Source organism: Daktulosphaira vitifoliae, unplaced genomic scaffold, assembly GCF_025091365.1.
Source record: "Daktulosphaira vitifoliae isolate Bord-2020 unplaced genomic scaffold, ASM2509136v1 Scaffold_3, whole genome shotgun sequence".
NCBI classification, from domain to species: domain Eukaryota; kingdom Metazoa; phylum Arthropoda; class Insecta; order Hemiptera; family Phylloxeridae; genus Daktulosphaira; species Daktulosphaira vitifoliae.
The window spans coordinates 26,244,007-26,264,273 of NW_026099574.1; the positions used below are offsets into that span (position 1 = coordinate 26,244,007).

Below are 20,267 nucleotides of genomic sequence, written 5' to 3' on the forward strand. Positions count from 1 at the left end.
AAATAGTAAAATGTATTAGGTATAAGGTTGACGTTTGCTTACTGAAGTATTCATCAGGAGTGTACTTCAGAAATCATTGTAAGAGGGTTTATAATTTTTTTTTTTAGGTAAACATATAATAAAAAATTTTTTGCAAAAAATCAAATTGATGATCAAAAAAAAAAAAAGTTTTTGAAATATATTAAAGCAATATTTATTAGTTATCAGTCTTAAAAAATGTGAATTTACTTTATTCTTTTAGATTGCTTGCGTAAAGATCGTCGATAGTCAAAATATTAAGTATGTAACTTTCTTAAATTTCTTCAATATCGCATTAAAATGTACGTTATGAGAACATGGTACGTTGAACAGCATAGATTTCATAGATAAGTTTCAATTTCTAAAAAAAAAAAAAAAAATTGATTTAAAAGATAAATAAGATTATTAATATACTGTAAATTCCTAATAACGTATGTACAAAATTTTATACTTATAACCGTGCTGAAATTTAAATATAAATATCAAACATTCATTGATAAAATAAACAAAATATATTGCTGTATATATATGTCATTAAATTTAACTAAATATAACAACCAATTTGATTTGTAAACTTCTTTAAAAGAAATTGATAGAAAATAACTATATACTTAATGAACCAAACATGTAGTATATAATTAACAAAATATCAGCAAAAAAAGTTACAATGAAGTTAGAGAATAATCTATCCATTAATACATATATGAAACTAACATGTATTAAATACGAATAGAAGTGAAAATTCAAATCGATTTAAAATAACATTTATTACATATTAGGGGCCAAAATGTAGACAAGCGCAAAAGTAAGCCAATACCCTTATTAAAAAAATTATTATTACCCTGATTAAAACATGCGCGTAGATATCAAAAAGAAAAAACCCAGCACAGGGGGGTCGCGGTAGTATCAAGTATTATGATAACTGACAGTGATTAAAATCAAAAATAAACGCTTCGATGCAAATCTTTGAATTGTGTTTAATTTCAAAAAAATTGGTGTATTATTCCAAAAGCTACATGATCTGCTAGTTCCTTATTCATATCCTCATTAAGATAAAGTATGTTGAATGAAAAAGGGATTATTAAAAAATATTATTTCTCATAAAAAAATTGCATTCATAGTAAAACCAGTACCTTCTCAGCTTCGCATCGAAGCTAAAATAGCTAGTACAAAATGAACGGATTGAATACATTTTTAAGTTATCACAGAAATATCATTGGGCGAGTATGATAAAAATTTCAAACCATAAGTCATATAACGTCAGCGAGCGTTTTTCTCAAAAGCTGTCGAAATTTTATAATTTTTGCGTTCGAGTGGTAAAATTTTCCGATTTTCTTCAATAGTTTTTTCCGGAATCTCATGACCAAGTACTTTCGCGGAAAAAAAAATTAAGTATGGGGAGCACGCCAACTAATTTCTTCAGAAAAACGTTTTTTTCTTGTTCTATTGAGAAAAATAAGAATGTTTCGAATTTATTTTGATAATTATTACATTGATAACAAGTAATAATTATTTATTCTATTTTATTATTCAATAATTTTTATTAAATTTTTTTTTTAGTGCTTTTATCAGCTCAATTAAGGGCCATAGCGGCATCTCCCAAAAATCTCCCAATCTTAACCATTTATACTCCGGGACGGGTTGTTAGTCCATCGCCGGAAAGAGGAGGATGGCGACTCCAACTACTAAACAGATTGTTCGGCAAATGAAGCTGTTCGTGACCGAGGTACGAACCCGAGACAGTGAGCGCCAAGCACTGCTGCGTTACCGACTCGGCCCCACACCGTCCTCATAAATAAATGTTATATAATCTAAAATTATATTCTATACTCATTAAAAATCGTTTACAAATGGCTTGTGTTAAACATTAGTTTATTTTAAATTTAGTAACCATTATGTTTTCGTAATACTGTTTATATATTTTTTACAAATGAATGCAGAATATTAATAATAATAATATCATTATTTGTATTGTTGCAAGATTACATTTATTAAGGCCTTATCATACCTGATAAAATAATATGTTAATTACACATTTCGGAAACAAAATGTTTGAGTTTTTAACTTAATTCTCCCTCCCTTAAATATATTTCTACATAATTTTCATGATTTTTGAGGGGAGTTCTGCTAGATTACGTCAATTGTGGTATTTTCAACAAATACTATGTTATTTATATTTGAGAGGTTAGAAAGGTAAATTAATTATTTTCGAAATATACCAATATATCAGAAACGGATAAGAAGGTTAAAACCGACGAGGAAGAAATAGAATTTGGTCGGTTAAATTTAACCTCAAACGACAATCTATTATGTAAAAATAGTACTAAGTAAAAATAGAAATCGCAGTATTTCAGTGGCCTAACCAACGTTACAATCTATGTAATCTTTTAAAAATAAAATAACCCTTACAATATAACTTTGTTACATGTTTAATTAAAATGGCAAATACAATTTTTAATCCAAAGATATTTTATATTGTGTCATTTAAATAAAATTTCACAATAGAATATAGCACGTAGCTCTTATACAATATTTATGTTTATAAACATACAGTTAATTAAACTAAATTTTTAATAGAAACGAATAATAAATTAATTATTTGCTAACATGGTACTGTTAGAATAAAAAGGTCATAAACAGAAATGTATGATATTCTTATAAATATATATAAGAAAAATAACAAAATAAAAAATATTAATTACGATTATATTCGTTAAAAACTTTAGTTGCACTGAGCGTTTATGTTAAATTCTTTAATTGTTAAAATGATATATGGCTCATATCTAAAATAAGATTTAGATTTCGAGCAATAAAGTCATATATTAAAATATTATTAGTATTACATTTTGGTCACATAAATAATTATCGATAAATTTAAAATTTTGAACATTTGCTTTCATCGATGGAGGTCTTATATTATTTTGACATGGCGATACACAAATTATTTGCCAAAGGGTTCATAAATAGATATGAATAAAGTAGAACTTACAAATTTTAAGAAAAGTTATAAAGTTGGTTTTATATTACTCGTTTCTTAGTTTTGAAGCGGTAGATAATTAAGTTAAATATTAGTCCCGTTAAAAAAATGAATAAAACTAAATTTATATACTTTTTTTTTTCATGTAAGTTTCGAAATTATTTGCACAGTTTTGTAATTACATAGTTGAATTTTGAATATATTTAAGAGTAATTTCAGTGAAAAATAATAAAAATTCAGTCTGTCGATTGTATCAAAATATGAAATTAACATAAGTAATTTTTTTATGATATTCCATTCAAGAGTAGCTTAAAATTTTTATACTTTTCATCAAAAAGTATAAGGTTTCGATTGTTTTAAAATCTAAGTTGATCATTTTTGTTTTAATTTCGTCTGAGCACGTTTCTTCTATTAATGAGTAAAGGTCTGGTGTTAACGGACATCCGGGTTCCATTTCATCAGAAAAAGCTTGACTAACCTCATTGCACTTCAAGTACACTGTTCGTTCCGGTGTGGCCATCACCATTTTATAGTGACCTCCCTCGCTGATCTCTTTCATCTGAAACACCATAATGTCAGGCCCAGCGTGTACGTTCCACCGGGACGCAATGAACTGATGAGTAGCGCTTAACACGGCCATACAGTGATAAGTATGCCGTTCGGCTACTGCGTGTTTTGGCGGTCGGTTGCCATCCACGTAAAGTTCAGCGTCAGGTGCTGGAAACAAATTGATACCGCCACGACTCAGAATTCGCATAAGTCTTTCAGGTCTATAATATATACCGATGATTTCTTGTAGAGCTGCTGTGGTAGCATTTTGAATCTGTACAACGGCCGCCAAATCTCCACGCACGGAAAATTCAACAAGCACCGTAGCTGCTGTTATTGAGAGTATCACACCAGTGTCAGCAGCTACTCCTTCTGGCCGAATTTCCCAAGACTGAAATGGAAAATTCGAATAACGGTTCACGGCTAATCCAAAAGATCCCATACGACCTGTCCGAAACGAAACAGTTTGTTTTTCGTCGTTGAATCTATAAGATAAATATAATTCATAAAAATCGGAAAAGGAACTTTTAGTTGATATTAATAATTCATTTTTTATCATTTAATTTAAAGATATTTGACGATTAAAAAATTTATGTAGCATTATTATTATTTATTTATTTGCATTTAACGTTATTGTTAGAAGCTATTTCTTGTGCCAGAGAGAATTGGAAAACAGCCTATTGCTACAGAATCGAACCTCAGTACTTATGTACCAAGGCACGACATTTCTCGAATGAACTAGGTTGCCCAAGTCTCTTGAAAATAATGTCCGAACACTCAAAAAACATTTTTTTTTGCTAATCACTGGTGAATATATGTTATAAATAAAAGCGTCATAATACCTATGTAATACAATATGACGGATCTTAGATCATTAAACTTTAATATTAGTTATTAAATAATTCAGGAAGACATACTTTAAAAAGAAAGAAAATTATACATATACAGTATACATTTTTAAGTATACTATTCTCCATTTTTTTGTTATATAATAATTTTTAATAAAAATGTATAGATTAAAATTAATCATTTTTTTTTATAAGCATTAGTCAACATCAATTTTATTCTAAATACTAGGGTTACATTTGATAGTTAAATGGGAGTCTATTATTATTTTTTTAATATTAAATGGAGCATAGTCTAAATATTATTTTGACTGGTCGATCAACCAGTTTTGTATTATTACTTTCTGAAAAACTAGTATTTGAATATTTAAAAAAGGTCCTCTAGTAGGAGGAAAAAAAGTAGTGTTTAGCAGCCACTCTATTTTTTTACTATAACGCATAGTTAAGAATATTTCTATGTTGCGCACCTGTTCGTCTATAACTGAAAATTATAACAGCTCAAAAAGTAATACTACAATACTGGTTATCGACCTGTTATAATTTTATTTAGATCATTATAAATTTCATAGCAAAAAACAATATTAGGTTATTTAATTTTCCAAAGTTACCCCTAAAATCTACCCTTTGCAATATATTTTTCTTGCAATAAATTTGATATTTACAATGGTTTTTAAAAATTAATTATTTAAAAAATGTAGGGTAGTATGGTTAATATTTTATATTGTATATATATATATTAAAATAGTGGTGCTATACACCACGAAGCAAATATTTTATGTTAGTCTTATAGTTTTCGTATCATGTTTATTAATATAATTATTAAATTGTAAAAGAAGGGAGTACCTTATGTCATGTATGCAATCAGTCGTCCATACTTTTTTATTTTCATTCCACATGGCCGGTTTTGGATTTTCGAACCATAGCATGTTCTCTGGTAGCTTGATTGTTATTAAGACGAGTCTCTGAAGAGCTTCTTGATTTTGTTTTTTTATATCTGTCTCTTCATCTTCAGATGACGTCGAGGAAAACATCATCGATGACAGCTGCAATGGCTCATATTTTTCAAAATATTCTAAGGGTTGAAGTACTGGTGGCCCAACTAGTACCACAACTATTGTACCATCTTTATGTTGAACTGGTTGCATAGGCAGTTTCCACATTTCTACATTAAATGCTCCTCCAATTATCCAGTATCTAATAATATTTCAAAACATAAAATAAAGATATTTTATGCCTCAGTGTTTCTATAAACTTTATATAATGTAAACTTAAGAAAATAATTAAATTGGATTTAGAATTAAAAATACATTTAAAATATTTATTTAAAACAAACAAATATTTAATTTAAATATGTACATGTATGTAAGTAGCGCGATGATGGTAACATTGTTTCGGAAATACGTACATGCGATTATTTTAGTAATTTTTGTGGCTTTTTGAGTTTTTTTTTAGTTTTCAATTAATGTTTTAAATATATTTAAAATGTATAAATTATATAAGCCACAAGTGATCAATTCTTATCTTATAATTAAAATAATTATTTTTGTAATTTATTGAAATATATTTACCTTCTAGGATTGAGTTCATATGCTTTTTCAGTATACTTTAAAGCTTTTAAAATTTTTTCTTTATTTTCTATTTCTCTTCTTTCGAGTTCTGCGCTTAGAGTCTTTTTAAGTTTAATTGAACTTGTTAGTTGTACATTAATTTTTTGAATTTGGTTTTCTTTTAATGGTGTATTTGTAACGTGTGGTATTCTTTCTGACTCATTGTCAATTTCTTCATTAATAACACTTTCTTCTTCTTTTCCATCTTCTTTATCATCTATTATAGATTCTGTAAGAACAGATATTAATGGTTTACCTTCAATTTCTTCTAGATATGTTTTGAGATCGTCTGGGTAATAATTATGGTCAACATTAGCAAATACTTTGAATTTTTCAGCCATTTTAGACAACCATAACATATGTTCTGCTCGCGTTTTCTCTTTATTAATTTCTTCTATTAATCGCTCCTTTTCGTTCAATTCATCCATCAAAAATTGGTAAAGATTACGGTTATCCGAATCTGGTAATTGAGAAACATCAAATTCCGACATTCTATCGCTAAATGGATCCCATCGTAACCACAGTGCCATCACTGACATGTAAGTTTGTGATAGTTGAGCTGGGATTTCTACTGATACAAGACAATCAGGAAAGTCACACTTAGGTGGATCTCGATTGTCTGTTAATAACCGGGGCTTATGACATACTGCAAATAAACCTACCGCAAAAGCATCACATAACTGCTGATATCCTACAGTTTCCAAATCCAACGGTTTCATCCTGCGTTCATAATCACTCAACAGCTGATAACAAGTACTATATACGGTTTCTAATAAAAGTTTTCCCAAGTTGTCTCTTACTTCACGAAAACACTGTAGTTTGAATTTATCTAACAAATATAAAAAGTAATGTCAGGTGATTTATTTAATTATTTTTATTTGCTACAAAAAATTAAAAAATACATTCTCACAATCCGCCGATATTTATTTTATTTTACGATGTTTTTTCATAACTATTTAAACATTTCATTATTAATGAAATCGTATTGTCCCATAATAGAGTTAACAGAGTGATTTTTTTATTAATATTAGCCACTTAATTTATCTTAAAATAATAATTATGTTAAGAAAAATACTATTTATTATTTTTATATATTCGTCGAATTATTAAATATTAAGTTTTTNATCATTATTTGTATTGTTGCAAGATTACATTTATTGAGGCCTTATCATACCTAATAAAATACTATGTTAATTACACATTTCGAAAACAAAATGTTTCAGTTTTTAACTTAATTCTCCTTCCCTTAAATATATTTCTATATAATTTTCATGATTTTTGAGGGAGTTCTGCTAGATTACGTCAATTGTGGTATTTTCAACAAATACTATGTTATTTATATTTGAGAGGTTAGAAAGGTAAATTAATTATTTTCGAAATATACCAATATATCAGAAACGGATAAGAAGGTTAAAACCGACGAGGAAGAAATAGAATTTGGTCGGTTAAATTTAACCTCAAACGACAATCTATTATGTAAAAATAGTACTAAGTAAAAATAGAAATCGCAGTATTTCAGTGGCCTAACCAACGTTACAATCTATGTAATCTTTTAAAAATAAAATAACCCTTACAATATAACTTTGTTACATGTTTAATTAAAATGGCAAATACAATTTTTAATCCAAAGATATTTTATATTGTGTCATTTAAATAAAATTTCACAATAGAATATAGCACGTAGCTCTTATACAATATTTATGTTTATAAACATACAATTAATTAAACTAAATTTTTAATAGAAACGAATAATAAATTAATTATTTGCTAACATGGTACTGTTAGAATAAAAAGGTCATAAACAGAAATGTATGATATTCTTATAAATATATATAAGAAAAATAACAAAATAAAAAATATTAATTACGATTATATTCGTTAAAAACTTTAGTTGCACTGAGCGTTTATGTTAAATTCTTTAATTGTTAAAATGATATATGGCTCATATCTAAAATAAGATTTAGATTTCGAGCAATAAAGTCATATATTAAAATATTATTAGTATTACATTTTGGTCACATAAATAATTATCGATAAATTTAAAATTTTGAACATTTGCTTTCATCGATGGAGGTCTTATATTATTTTGACATGGCGATACACAAATTATTTGCCAAAGGGTTCATAAATAGATATGAATAAAGTAGAACTTACAAATTTTAAGAAAAGTTATAAAGTTGGTTTTATATTACTCGTTTCTTAGTTTTGAAGCGGTAGATAATTAAGTTAAATATTAGTCCCGTTAAAAAAATGAATAAAACTAAATTTATATACTTTTTTTTTTCATGTAAGTTTCGAAATTATTTGCACAGTTTTGTAATTACATAGTTGAATTTTGAATATATTTAAGAGTAATTTCAGTGAAAAATAATAAAAATTCAGTCTGTCGATTGTATCAAAATATGAAATTAACATAAGTAATTTTTTTATGATATTCCATTCAAGAGTAGCTTAAAATTTTTATACTTTTCATCAAAAAGTATAAGGTTTCGATTGTTTTAAAATCTAAGTTGATCATTTTTGTTTTAATTTCGTCTGAGCACGTTTCTTCTATTAATGAGTAAAGGTCTGGTGTTAACGGACATCCGGGTTCCATTTCATCAGAAAAAGCTTGACTAACCTCATTGCACTTCAAGTACACTGTTCGTTCCGGTGTGGCCATCACCATTTTATAGTGACCTCCCTCGCTGATCTCTTTCATCTGAAACACCATAATGTCAGGCCCAGCGTGTACGTTCCACCGGGACGCAATGAACTGATGAGTAGCGCTTAACACGGCCATACAGTGATAAGTATGCCGTTCGGCTACTGCGTGTTTTGGCGGTCGGTTGCCATCCACGTAAAGTTCAGCGTCAGGTGCTGGAAACAAATTGATACCGCCACGACTCAGAATTCGCATAAGTCTTTCAGGTCTATAATATATACCGATGATTTCTTGTAGAGCTGCTGTGGTAGCATTTTGAATCTGTACAACGGCCGCCAAATCTCCACGCACGGAAAATTCAACAAGCACCGTAGCTGCTGTTATTGAGAGTATCACACCAGTGTCAGCAGCTACTCCTTCTGGCCGAATTTCCCAAGACTGAAATGGAAAATTCGAATAACGGTTCACGGCTAATCCAAAAGATCCCATACGACCTGTCCGAAACGAAACAGTTTGTTTTTCGTCGTTGAATCTATAAGATAAATATAATTCATAAAAATCGGAAAAGGAACTTTTAGTTGATATTAATAATTCATTTTTTATCATTTAATTTAAAGATATTTGACGATTAAAAAATTTATGTAGCATTATTATTATTTATTTATTTGCATTTAACGTTATTGTTAGAAGCTATTTCTTGTGCCAGAGAGAATTGGAAAACAGCCTATTGCTACAGAATCGAACCTCAGTACTTATGTACCAAGGCACGACATTTCTCGAATGAACTAGGTTGCCCAAGTCTCTTGAAAATAATGTCCGAACACTCAAAAAACATTTTTTTTTGCTAATCACTGGTGAATATATGTTATAAATAAAAGCGTCATAATACCTATGTAATACAATATGACGGATCTTAGATCATTAAACTTTAATATTAGTTATTAAATAATTCAGGAAGACATACTTTAAAAAGAAAGAAAATTATACATATACAGTATACATTTTTAAGTATACTATTCTCCATTTTTTTGTTATATAATAATTTTTAATAAAAATGTATAGATTAAAATTAATCATTTTTTTTTATAAGCATTAGTCAACATCAATTTTATTCTAAATACTAGGGTTACATTTGATAGTTAAATGGGAGTCTATTATTATTTTTTTAATATTAAATGGAGCATAGTCTAAATATTATTTTGACTGGTCGATCAACCAGTTTTGTATTATTACTTTCTGAAAAACTAGTATTTGAATATTTAAAAAAGGTCCTCTAGTAGGAGGAAAAAAAGTAGTGTTTAGCAGCCACTCTATTTTTTTACTATAACGCATAGTTAAGAATATTTCTATGTTGCGCACCTGTTCGTCTATAACTGAAAATTATAACAGCTCAAAAAGTAATACTACAATACTGGTTATCGACCTGTTATAATTTTATTTAGATCATTATAAATTTCATAGCAAAAAACAATATTAGGTTATTTAATTTTCCAAAGTTACCCCTAAAATCTACCCTTTGCAATATATTTTTCTTGCAATAAATTTGATATTTACAATGGTTTTTAAAAATTAATTATTTAAAAAATGTAGGGTAGTATGGTTAATATTTTATATTGTATATATATATATTAAAATAGTGGTGCTATACACCACGAAGCAAATATTTTATGTTAGTCTTATAGTTTTCGTATCATGTTTATTAATATAATTATTAAATTGTAAAAGAAGGGAGTACCTTATGTCATGTATGCAATCAGTCGTCCATACTTTTTTATTTTCATTCCACATGGCCGGTTTTGGATTTTCGAACCATAGCATGTTCTCTGGTAGCTTGATTGTTATTAAGACGAGTCTCTGAAGAGCTTCTTGATTTTGTTTTTTTATATCTGTCTCTTCATCTTCAGATGACGTCGAGGAAAACATCATCGATGACAGCTGCAATGGCTCATATTTTTCAAAATATTCTAAGGGTTGAAGTACTGGTGGCCCAACTAGTACCACAACTATTGTACCATCTTTATGTTGAACTGGTTGCATAGGCAGTTTCCACATTTCTACATTAAATGCTCCTCCAATTATCCAGTATCTAATAATATTTCAAAACATAAAATAAAGATATTTTATGCCTCAGTGTTTCTATAAACTTTATATAATGTAAACTTAAGAAAATAATTAAATTGGATTTAGAATTAAAAATACATTTAAAATATTTATTTAAAACAAACAAATATTTAATTTAAATATGTACATGTATGTAAGTAGCGCGATGATGGTAACATTGTTTCGGAAATACGTACATGCGATTATTTTAGTAATTTTTGTGGCTTTTTGAGTTTTTTTTTAGTTTTCAATTAATGTTTTAAATATATTTAAAATGTATAAATTATATAAGCCACAAGTGATCAATTCTTATCTTATAATTAAAATAATTATTTTTGTAATTTATTGAAATATATTTACCTTCTAGGATTGAGTTCATATGCTTTTTCAGTATACTTTAAAGCTTTTAAAATTTTTTCTTTATTTTCTATTTCTCTTCTTTCGAGTTCTGCGCTTAGAGTCTTTTTAAGTTTAATTGAACTTGTTAGTTGTACATTAATTTTTTGAATTTGGTTTTCTTTTAATGGTGTATTTGTAACGTGTGGTATTCTTTCTGACTCATTGTCAATTTCTTCATTAATAACACTTTCTTCTTCTTTTCCATCTTCTTTATCATCTATTATAGATTCTGTAAGAACAGATATTAATGGTTTACCTTCAATTTCTTCTAGATATGTTTTGAGATCGTCTGGGTAATAATTATGGTCAACATTAGCAAATACTTTGAATTTTTCAGCCATTTTAGACAACCATAACATATGTTCTGCTCGCGTTTTCTCTTTATTAATTTCTTCTATTAATCGCTCCTTTTCGTTCAATTCATCCATCAAAAATTGGTAAAGATTACGGTTATCCGAATCTGGTAATTGAGAAACATCAAATTCCGACATTCTATCGCTAAATGGATCCCATCGTAACCACAGTGCCATCACTGACATGTAAGTTTGTGATAGTTGAGCTGGGATTTCTACTGATACAAGACAATCAGGAAAGTCACACTTAGGTGGATCTCGATTGTCTGTTAATAACCGGGGCTTATGACATACTGCAAATAAACCTACCGCAAAAGCATCACATAACTGCTGATATCCTACAGTTTCCAAATCCAACGGTTTCATCCTGCGTTCATAATCACTCAACAGCTGATAACAAGTACTATATACGGTTTCTAATAAAAGTTTTCCCAAGTTGTCTCTTACTTCACGAAAACACTGTAGTTTGAATTTATCTAACAAATATAAAAAGTAATGTCAGGTGATTTATTTAATTATTTTTATTTGCTACAAAAAATTAAAAAATACATTCTCACAATCCGCCGATATTTATTTTATTTTACGATGTTTTTTCATAACTATTTAAACATTTCATTATTAATGAAATCGTATTGTCCCATAATAGAGTTAACAGAGTGATTTTTTTATTAATATTAGCCACTTAATTTATCTTAAAATAATAATTATGTTAAGAAAAATACTATTTATTATTTTTATATATTCGTCGAATTATTAAATATTAAGTTTTTTTTAATTCATATCTTTTTTGTTTAAAGTACTTAAAGATGTATCCATGTTTACAGTCGAGTTCTAACGTTTCGGCTCATTGCAGAGTCCATTTTCAGAGTAATGATTGCTAATTGGTGGCTGCAACTATACTGACGCCTTATCTTGATAACAGTCTGCTTTTATACAATTGATAACATCTGGTTTTTGATTAATATTGTTGTTTATGGAATTGTTGACATTTTGGTTTTCCTTTCCTTTACCGGCAATTGTCTATTACGTTGGTTGTAGCCTCTTCGTATATCGAATTATTTTCGGTGTTGTTGGTTGATTTTCTTTTTGTCTGGTATATGATAGGTAACCAAGTTTTGCTGATTTTCCATCCATCTTCTCTGTTTAAATTTTTCGGACATTTTTCGATTTCTATTGCTTCCTTGTACACCAGTTTACCAAAATTAGTTTCTTTGTTCAGTATTTTTACTTTATCAAATTAAATGTCATGTCCTCTATTATAGACATTTTCAGCTACTGCAGAATTTTCTATTCTTTGGTACTCCACATCTTCTTCATATTCCTTTATTCTTGTTGCAAAAGCTCTTTTTGTTTGTCCAATGTAAGATTTACTACATGAACACGGTAATTAATATACTCCTGGTGTTTGCATTTCTGGCAGTTTACCTTTGGGTTTTGGAGTAGTGATTCTGCAACTGTGTTTGGTTTGAAGACGGTTCTTAATTTTTGTGCGATTCTTGATATGTGGTCGGTAATTCCTGTATGTACGGTAGTATTAATGTTCCTCGTCATTATTNCAGTATTAATGTTCCTCGTCATCATTGTTACGCGTTGCATTTTTTCTTTTCTCTGCTTTTCTAATTGCCTTATTAATATTTTTAATTGTGTATCCATTATTCTTTAGTTCTTGTTGTAAATATGTTTTTTCCTCATTCACGTGGTCTTTATCAGCTATTATTCCTAGTTGGCTTGTTGTAGTTTTTCTACAAAGTTCGTCGAGTTTTTCACATTAGAAGACGTATATCCAGTACCGATTTTCAAAATTCCTGTTAAGTCACCTTCCAAGTTGTATGTCTCAGAGTTTATTTTCACTTCCTCAACCCTTTACATTTCAATGTTAATAACTTAAATAATAGGTCAAAAGTTGTTATCGATCAGTCATATTTTTAAAGAGATCATTTTGAATTTTTATAAAATAGTTAAATATGTATAATGAAAATTTTAATATTAAAAGAATGACTCTGTACAATTATTTTTCCTAATAAATGCAAAGAAATTCTTTAAAAAAGAATGACATTTAAATAGCCTTCATTCTTTAAATTTAATACAATAGACCTATCGGGGAAAAAAATATTTGCACGCAGCCTCGCAAATTGTTCTGCCGGCACTGAAAAATACTAAAAAAACTACAAAATTATTTGAATAGATTATCGGACAAAAATTTGACATTGAATGTATTTATCAACTGATGATTTTGTTAGAATATTTTAAACTTTATAAATAATCTTAATCAGAATAAATAATTAAATAGATTAAAAAAACACTCGATGGAATGGTAAAACACACTTATGTTAATAAAATTTTTAGTTAGTTAATTACGTTGATTAATCACGTCAAAAGAAATGTATATTAATAGATCATTCATCAAATAAACTTATTAAAAAAATATTTTTAATGAATTAATTAAACCTTTTTATTTTAAAAATAAAAGAATTAATGTTCTAATTGCCTTAAAAAAATACCATACTGAAGTTTAAGGGCAAGTCCACAATATCATCTACGGCATCCATTATATTAAAGATTTCCAAGCACTTGGTTACAAAATCATTTACATTCTCTCCAGTCTTGTACATTTCTCTCCAAACAAAAAGGTATGTGTTGAGTTCTTGCACTATTCTTGGATTTGGTGTACCGTCGCAACGTACTCTGTGTTCCCAGTCTAAATTTTCGCGGTAATTCAAGTCGTGGATATATTTTTTTTTTGATAACCATGACAACATTTCACAGGTTTGTTTTAAGCGATCCAAACGAATCTAGATAATAGCATTTGTTAATATTCATTTTAAGGTTATGCAATCAATGATCGACTATTAATTATAAATTTTCATGAATGTACTTTAGGTCTTAATTTATAAATGTAGTGTAATATATTTTTATATTATTTTAAAGTAAAAATAAACAAAATAGAAAATTGTGAAATTGAAAAGTACATATATTATACTTTTAAACCTTCTGAATTGAGTTCACAGTAGTTCATGTATACTAAAAACAAAAATAATTAATATAATTACAGCAATCGGCATAATTATAATTACTACCTTGTAAAATAGTTTAGATATACAAACTGTATGCTCTTCAAAACACCAAAATCAAAATTTATTTAAAATTGAAAAATATATAACATGTCGAAAATAAAAGTAACTAGTGTTAAAAATCAAGTAAGTATACTTTTTTTCATGTAATTAATAATTTATTTATATTGAATAATTTAATTTATTACTTTAATTAACATTATAATTTTATCAAACAATTTTTTTTTATTTTCATAAAAACTTATATTTTTATATAAACAATAAGATATTTATTGTTTTCTTCATAATTTATCCAAATATTAGAGTATATCTATGTTTTTATGGTAAACAATTATAGAAGTGTAAAAATTATAGTTGTTTCAAATTTTGAGAGATCCACACTTTGTTTTCTTTAAATGGCCAAAATATTAATTTTTGAACGTTGAAAATTATTATAATATTTTTTTTATAAGTCGAAAACTATTACTGTAAGAGAAATATAACAATAGTTATAGTGCAACGTTTAATTCTTTTTTTAAATAACGATTTTGCTAAACATTAATGGTTTTGTAAATATCAATCTTAAATTTTGCTCAAATCAATAAGTATAGCAAAATAAAAAAAATTAAGCAAAACCAAATCATTTACAGTTTAACTAATGAAAATTTTTATTTATAGTATAACAATTAAATATTTATATATAAAGGTCCAATCTAGCATAATATTATATAACATAAATAATAAAAATAATCTATAGAAAATCATACAATTGGATTTAATATAAACGTTGTATTACAATGTGACATTAGAAAAAAAAATGTCTACTAGTTAATAAAAAAGATTTACACTTTGATTATAGAGTTATCAATCTTTAGAAATTTTGTAATTAGTTTTTTTTCTTAACAATTAATTATTAATTAGAAAAAGTTGTTTTATTAAAAAAATTTATATTATTTAAAATTTTATTGAAAAGTAAACTGGATTTACAGGAAAATTATTCTTGAAAAAAATGAATTTAAAAAAATGTACCAACCTTATGTATATCAGACAAAATAGAAATTTTATTATTTGATGCATTTTCCGAAGGTCTTATACCTGTATTTTCAGAGTTCTTATGTAAAGTATCATTTTGTAAATTTGAGTCACTGACTGCTAATTTTTCCATTTGGTAAACTAATTTTTCAAAGAATTAATATAAACTATTTATTTAAAAATTATTTTATATTTTGTTGGTATTTAATCGAACCATCTTGTTAGACAAATACTTCTAAACGTTGCTAAGCAACTGACATAGCTTAATTATAAAAATATAGTAATCGTACACCACTAGAATTAAGTTATAAAAATATATACCTTTTTTAATAATCTGTTTAACTTTATTAAAATTATTTTATTTGACGACGGGAATCTCAATTTGGATAGAAGTATTTTGTTAATGCTGAAAAATAAAACAAACATTATAATTCAAATATAAAAATCTTCGTATATTACGATAAATTAACATCAACATATTATCATAGTACATTTCGTCTACTTTAATAATAATTAAATATCAAAAATAATAATTAAATTAAATAATTACTAAAACAATAATTTATTCAATTAAATATAAAAAAAAATCAATGTTTTTTTATAACCTGAGACAAAGTAGATTTTTGCCAGTTGAAATTAAGCGATTCTTCTTTTTTTTCTTCAAAAGCGTCTTGGTTTCTTTTAGTGAACCTGAAACATAAATGATATTTATACATACATCCAACACGAAATAACTATTACAAGTCGATTAAAAAAACTTACCCGAATCCTTGCAGAGTCGATAAAATCTCAAGCCTTTATATGCTTTTTCTTTATTTCTGCGGTAGGTGATCAATTTTTCACGTATTTTTTTATCACTACGACAAAAATTTCTCCATCTTTTTGAAACGCTGTTAGCGGCATTTATGTCGGCTCCATTCAAGTATTTCCTGTTGTTTTACATCATAAATTATTAAATAATGAATTCAAATTTGATTGTTAATGTAAAATAATAAAATTTTGTACTTACCGAAAAATCATAAGTGATATTTCCAACGGCAACTCTGAAATTATGTCAAAGTTAGAACTGGCATCTGAAAACCATGTACTAGTAAAACAATTAAACGAAAACATGTTTGTGTTCGAAATTAATATTAAAAATATCGTTACTATTTATAATTTTGTTGTGTTCTGTTCAAAAGTCGACAGTAAACTGAACGTAAACGCACTCGACGAAGATTATATATGCGCAGCGCATGCGCATGCGCACTTATCAGTCCGATAGATAATTATCTATGGAATAGATATGATAATTATTAGTTCCATTCAATTCGATAGATATTACAAGTCATCAATATATTTTTATAGAAATTATATTTTTTCATAATGTTTGTTATTAGTTAGTTCGATACGTAGCTGAGAAGGTGTTTAATAATACATAGAGATATTTTTAAGATTTCGATTTTATTTGTAAAATATGAAGATATAATCAAAATTATACTTTATTAAAAGACAACAAAATTCATAATATCAAATGGCTTTAAAGTAAACTATAATTATATTTTTGGATGTAAAAACCTCGTTTTAGTGTTTAAGTTTACATTTAGAAAAATATTTTGATTTTTATCAAACAATTTTTGCTCATTACTGGGTTAAGTTTAATATCAATTCTAAATGGATTTTTCTGTAAAACTCTCTAATTCGAATAAATTATATTATACAGGTGATTTTTTGTCATAACCCACTCAATTACTTACAAGAAAATATAATTTAAACATTTTTTTTTGGTTATCTTTAGTTACATATTATTCTTGAATTATTAACTATGTAATACATTTTAAGTTCATCCCTCATACCTTGGAAGGGTGTCAACTTTGTTTTTTTTTAATGGAAACCCATATTTTGAATTTAATACAATGTTTGAGTTTTTATTTTAATAGTAAATGGCATTTGAATATTTAATATAACTTTAATCGTTTATTAGATATAAACATTTAAAGTTTCAAATTTTTGAGTTAATATTCATGTATAATACACAAGGGATTACAAGTACAGGTAGCTAATTGGTTTTTATGACATCAATATTCGCAGATACACAGCATTGTTATTATCAATGGTAGTAAAGCCCATTGCAACTTATTACTTTTTGTTCAATTAAATAAATAACTTAAAAAAATATTTAGAATTTGATTGAAATTATAAAAATATCTAGAATTTTTAATATTACAAATATACAAATATTTATTATTTGTATTTAACTAGGATTTACCTATCTGGGGATCAACTCTAGACCCGGTGAACTGCAGGCCCTACGCACTTTCGGTGTTAAATTCTTCGGGCTGTCTTTATTGTTAGACCACTGATTCTGATAGAAGTACCTTGTAACGCCCAGCACGATTATATTTCTGTTATACATTTTATGTTTCTTTTAAATATATTGAATTAAAATATCAATTTGAAACAATAAATCGTAAGTATATATTTTTAAATTTTCTTTGTAAATATTTAATTAAAAAATGTATTACAAAAAATTAAATCTTCATGTGAATGTATATCAGGGAGGTATTGTGAAAGTGGTAATAAAAAAAAGTAGTCGTCACAACCATCTAAAAAACACCAAAAATAAGAAAAAATGAAAAGATATAAACAAATAAAAGTATGTATTAAACAAAGTGAAGTTTCATCCTTTTTAAGTAAATATATATAATTGTTACAGAATGTTACATTGTTTAAAACACAGGCATATTTCTTCGTTTTGTAGAAAAAATAATAATAATACCAAAAAAAGCTACCAGCATAAAAAATTGCAAAATGTAAGTAAAAGCCAAAATTAACATATGTAAAATAAAATATTATCAAGATATATCAAAAAATATTATTTCATATAGCATTATTGTAAGCGTATTTTTCAATATTATTATATTTTAATTATTCATTTATAAATCTAAAGAAACAAATGTGTTCTGTCAAACCCAATGAAACAGTACCGAACTGTAATGTGTATTATGTGTAAATATTCCTAGTATATAGTTAACTCAACAACAACAACAACAACAACAAGCATTAAAAACAACAGCATGGACAACAATAACAGTCATAAAAACAACAACAATAACAAGTAATAAAAACAGCACTAACAACAATAACAAGCAATTAAAACAACAACATTAACTAATATAAACAGAAACAAAAATAACAACTACGACGAGTCATTATTATTATAAAAAATTGGAAATGTAAATAAAAGCAAAAATTAACATTTGTAAAATAAAATATTATCAAGATATATCAAAAAATATTATTTCATATAGTATTATTGTAAGCGTATTTTTAACAATCAATATTATTATATTTTAATTAATCATTTATAAATCTAAACAAATAAATGTGTTTTAACAAAACCAACGAAACAGTACCGAACTGTAATGTTTATTATGTGTATATATTCCTAATATCTAGTTAACTCAACAACAACAACAAGTATTAAAAACAACAGCATGGACAACAATAACAGTCATAAAAACAGCACTAACAACAATAATAAGCAATTAGAACAGCAACAACAACAATGAATAATATAAACAGAAACAGGAATAACAACTACGAGTTATTATTAAAAAAAAAAAAAATTAAATATATAAATTGTGTATTATGCAAATCGTCATTTTAAAATTAAAAAAAAAAATTTCTCGACAAATTTGACCAGAAATTTTTGACAAATAACTAATATATGTAAATTACTCACAGAATATAACATTGTTATATAATTTAAAAAACAATTTTGTTGCTTTTAGGTATATATTGTTCTTGAGTCATAGCAGATCAATTCTTTTTAAATTCTTCTATTTTTCCTTATATGGAAGTTAACTGTGTTTTTCAAACTGAAATACATATTTTGCATTTAATAAAATACTTCAGTTTATTTTAATAGTAAATGGCGTTATTATTTTTAATATATTTTTATCCATTTATTAGATAAAACCTATTAGAATTAAAATACATGTATATTATACCTTGAATTATATTAACTCTGCCTTTGTCTCAATATTTCCCGAGTACTATGTTTAGGGTTTTTTTTATAATTTAAAAAAAAAAATAATATTACAAAAACTTGCTACATGCTGGTAAAGTTTTCAAGCTCACAAATTATTTATGAAAATGGTCGGAAAATTTTGATTCATAGTTTTCGATGGTAAAAACTTTTATTACAGAGGCGCTGTTGACGATGAATATAAATTTTAGGTTTAATGGTTCGAAAACTGAACAATACCTCCACCAACTACGTATATATAGCAAGAAGGAGTGTAAAACATGAAAACTGACTTAAGATAAAACGAAAAAAAATAACTTTTTTTAACATGTTAAAGAATAAACATATGTATATTAATAAGGCTTAAATACGCTTTAAATACGCTGATAATTTTAAAATATTATAATATAGAAAAGCTACCTAAGGCTACAAACTTAAAATTGTATAAATATAAATATTACATAGCTATCGAAAATGTTCATAGATATTACACTTAACTGTTTGACCATAAGTCAAGCAGTATCTTTAAAAATGGAAAAAAATGATATAATAATTTCTTTTCAAAAGTGAATAGTTTCTTCTTTCTTTTATACATTTTCAACACGAATTGACAAGTTGTTTATTAAAATATACAATTTCGAATTTATCAGAACAATAATTTTTTTCGACAGTATAAATTAAAAA

The 20,267-nt window shown here is 26.6% G+C and overlaps 2 protein-coding genes across 4 annotated transcripts; both read right to left on the reverse strand.

Moving 5' to 3' along the window:
- Positions 1–192: 192 nt before the first annotated feature.
- On the reverse strand, positions 193–16,752 carry LOC126902771 (dynein axonemal intermediate chain 7-like). Of its 3 annotated transcripts, none has more exons than XM_050680376.1 (10): positions 16,584–16,752; positions 16,337–16,503; positions 16,180–16,264; positions 15,896–15,980; positions 15,576–15,715; positions 13,999–14,284; positions 11,101–11,968; positions 10,376–10,726; positions 8,617–9,172; positions 193–379 (listed from the first exon to the last, which is right to left on the reverse strand). In XM_050680376.1, the coding sequence occupies exons 5-10, from the start codon at positions 15,705–15,707 to the stop codon at positions 326–328; spliced, it is 2,247 nt and encodes a 748-aa protein (XP_050536333.1). In that variant the 5' UTR covers positions 15,708–15,715; positions 15,896–15,980; positions 16,180–16,264; positions 16,337–16,503; positions 16,584–16,752; the 3' UTR covers positions 193–325. The 3 variants fall into 3 exon arrangements, with proteins under 3 accessions (XP_050536333.1, XP_050536332.1, XP_050536331.1); XM_050680375.1 differs by lacking the exon at positions 193–379 and having other exon boundaries at positions 7,906–8,855; positions 8,922–9,172; XM_050680374.1 differs by lacking the exon at positions 193–379 and having other exon boundaries at positions 7,906–9,172.
- Positions 2,758–6,774, reverse strand: LOC126902772 (dynein axonemal intermediate chain 7-like). Its single transcript, XM_050680377.1, has 4 exons — positions 6,659–6,774; positions 5,958–6,528; positions 5,233–5,583; positions 2,758–4,029 (listed from the first exon to the last, which is right to left on the reverse strand). The coding sequence occupies exons 2-4, from the start codon at positions 6,524–6,526 to the stop codon at positions 3,294–3,296; spliced, it is 1,656 nt and encodes a 551-aa protein (XP_050536334.1). The 5' UTR covers positions 6,527–6,528; positions 6,659–6,774; the 3' UTR covers positions 2,758–3,293.
- Positions 16,753–20,267: the final 3,515 nt, after the last annotated feature.

What these genes read in the sequence shown, in the direction of transcription:
- LOC126902772 (XM_050680377.1), bottom strand. Translation starts at nt 6,526, where the DNA reads ATGGCACTGTGGTTACGATGGGATCCATTTAGCGATAGAATGTCGGAA. An exon ending in TATGAACTCAATCCTAGAAG is followed by an intron (nt 5,584 to 5,957) that starts GTAAATATATTT and finishes AAATATTATTAG; the next exon opens with ATACTGGATAATTGGAGGAG. An exon ending in GATTGCATACATGACATAAG is followed by an intron (nt 4,030 to 5,232) that starts GTACTCCCTTCT and finishes TTTATCTTATAG; the next exon opens with ATTCAACGACGAAAAACAAA.
- LOC126902771 (XM_050680374.1), bottom strand. Translation starts at nt 15,707, where the DNA reads ATGGAAAAATTAGCAGTCAGTGACTCAAATTTACAAAATGATACTTTA. An exon ending in GGACTTGCCCTTAAACTTCA is followed by an intron (nt 11,969 to 13,998) that starts GTATGGTATTTT and finishes TATATTTGTTAG; the next exon opens with ATAAATTCAAACTACAGTGT. An exon ending in TATGAACTCAATCCTAGAAG is followed by an intron (nt 10,727 to 11,100) that starts GTAAATATATTT and finishes AAATATTATTAG; the next exon opens with ATACTGGATAATTGGAGGAG.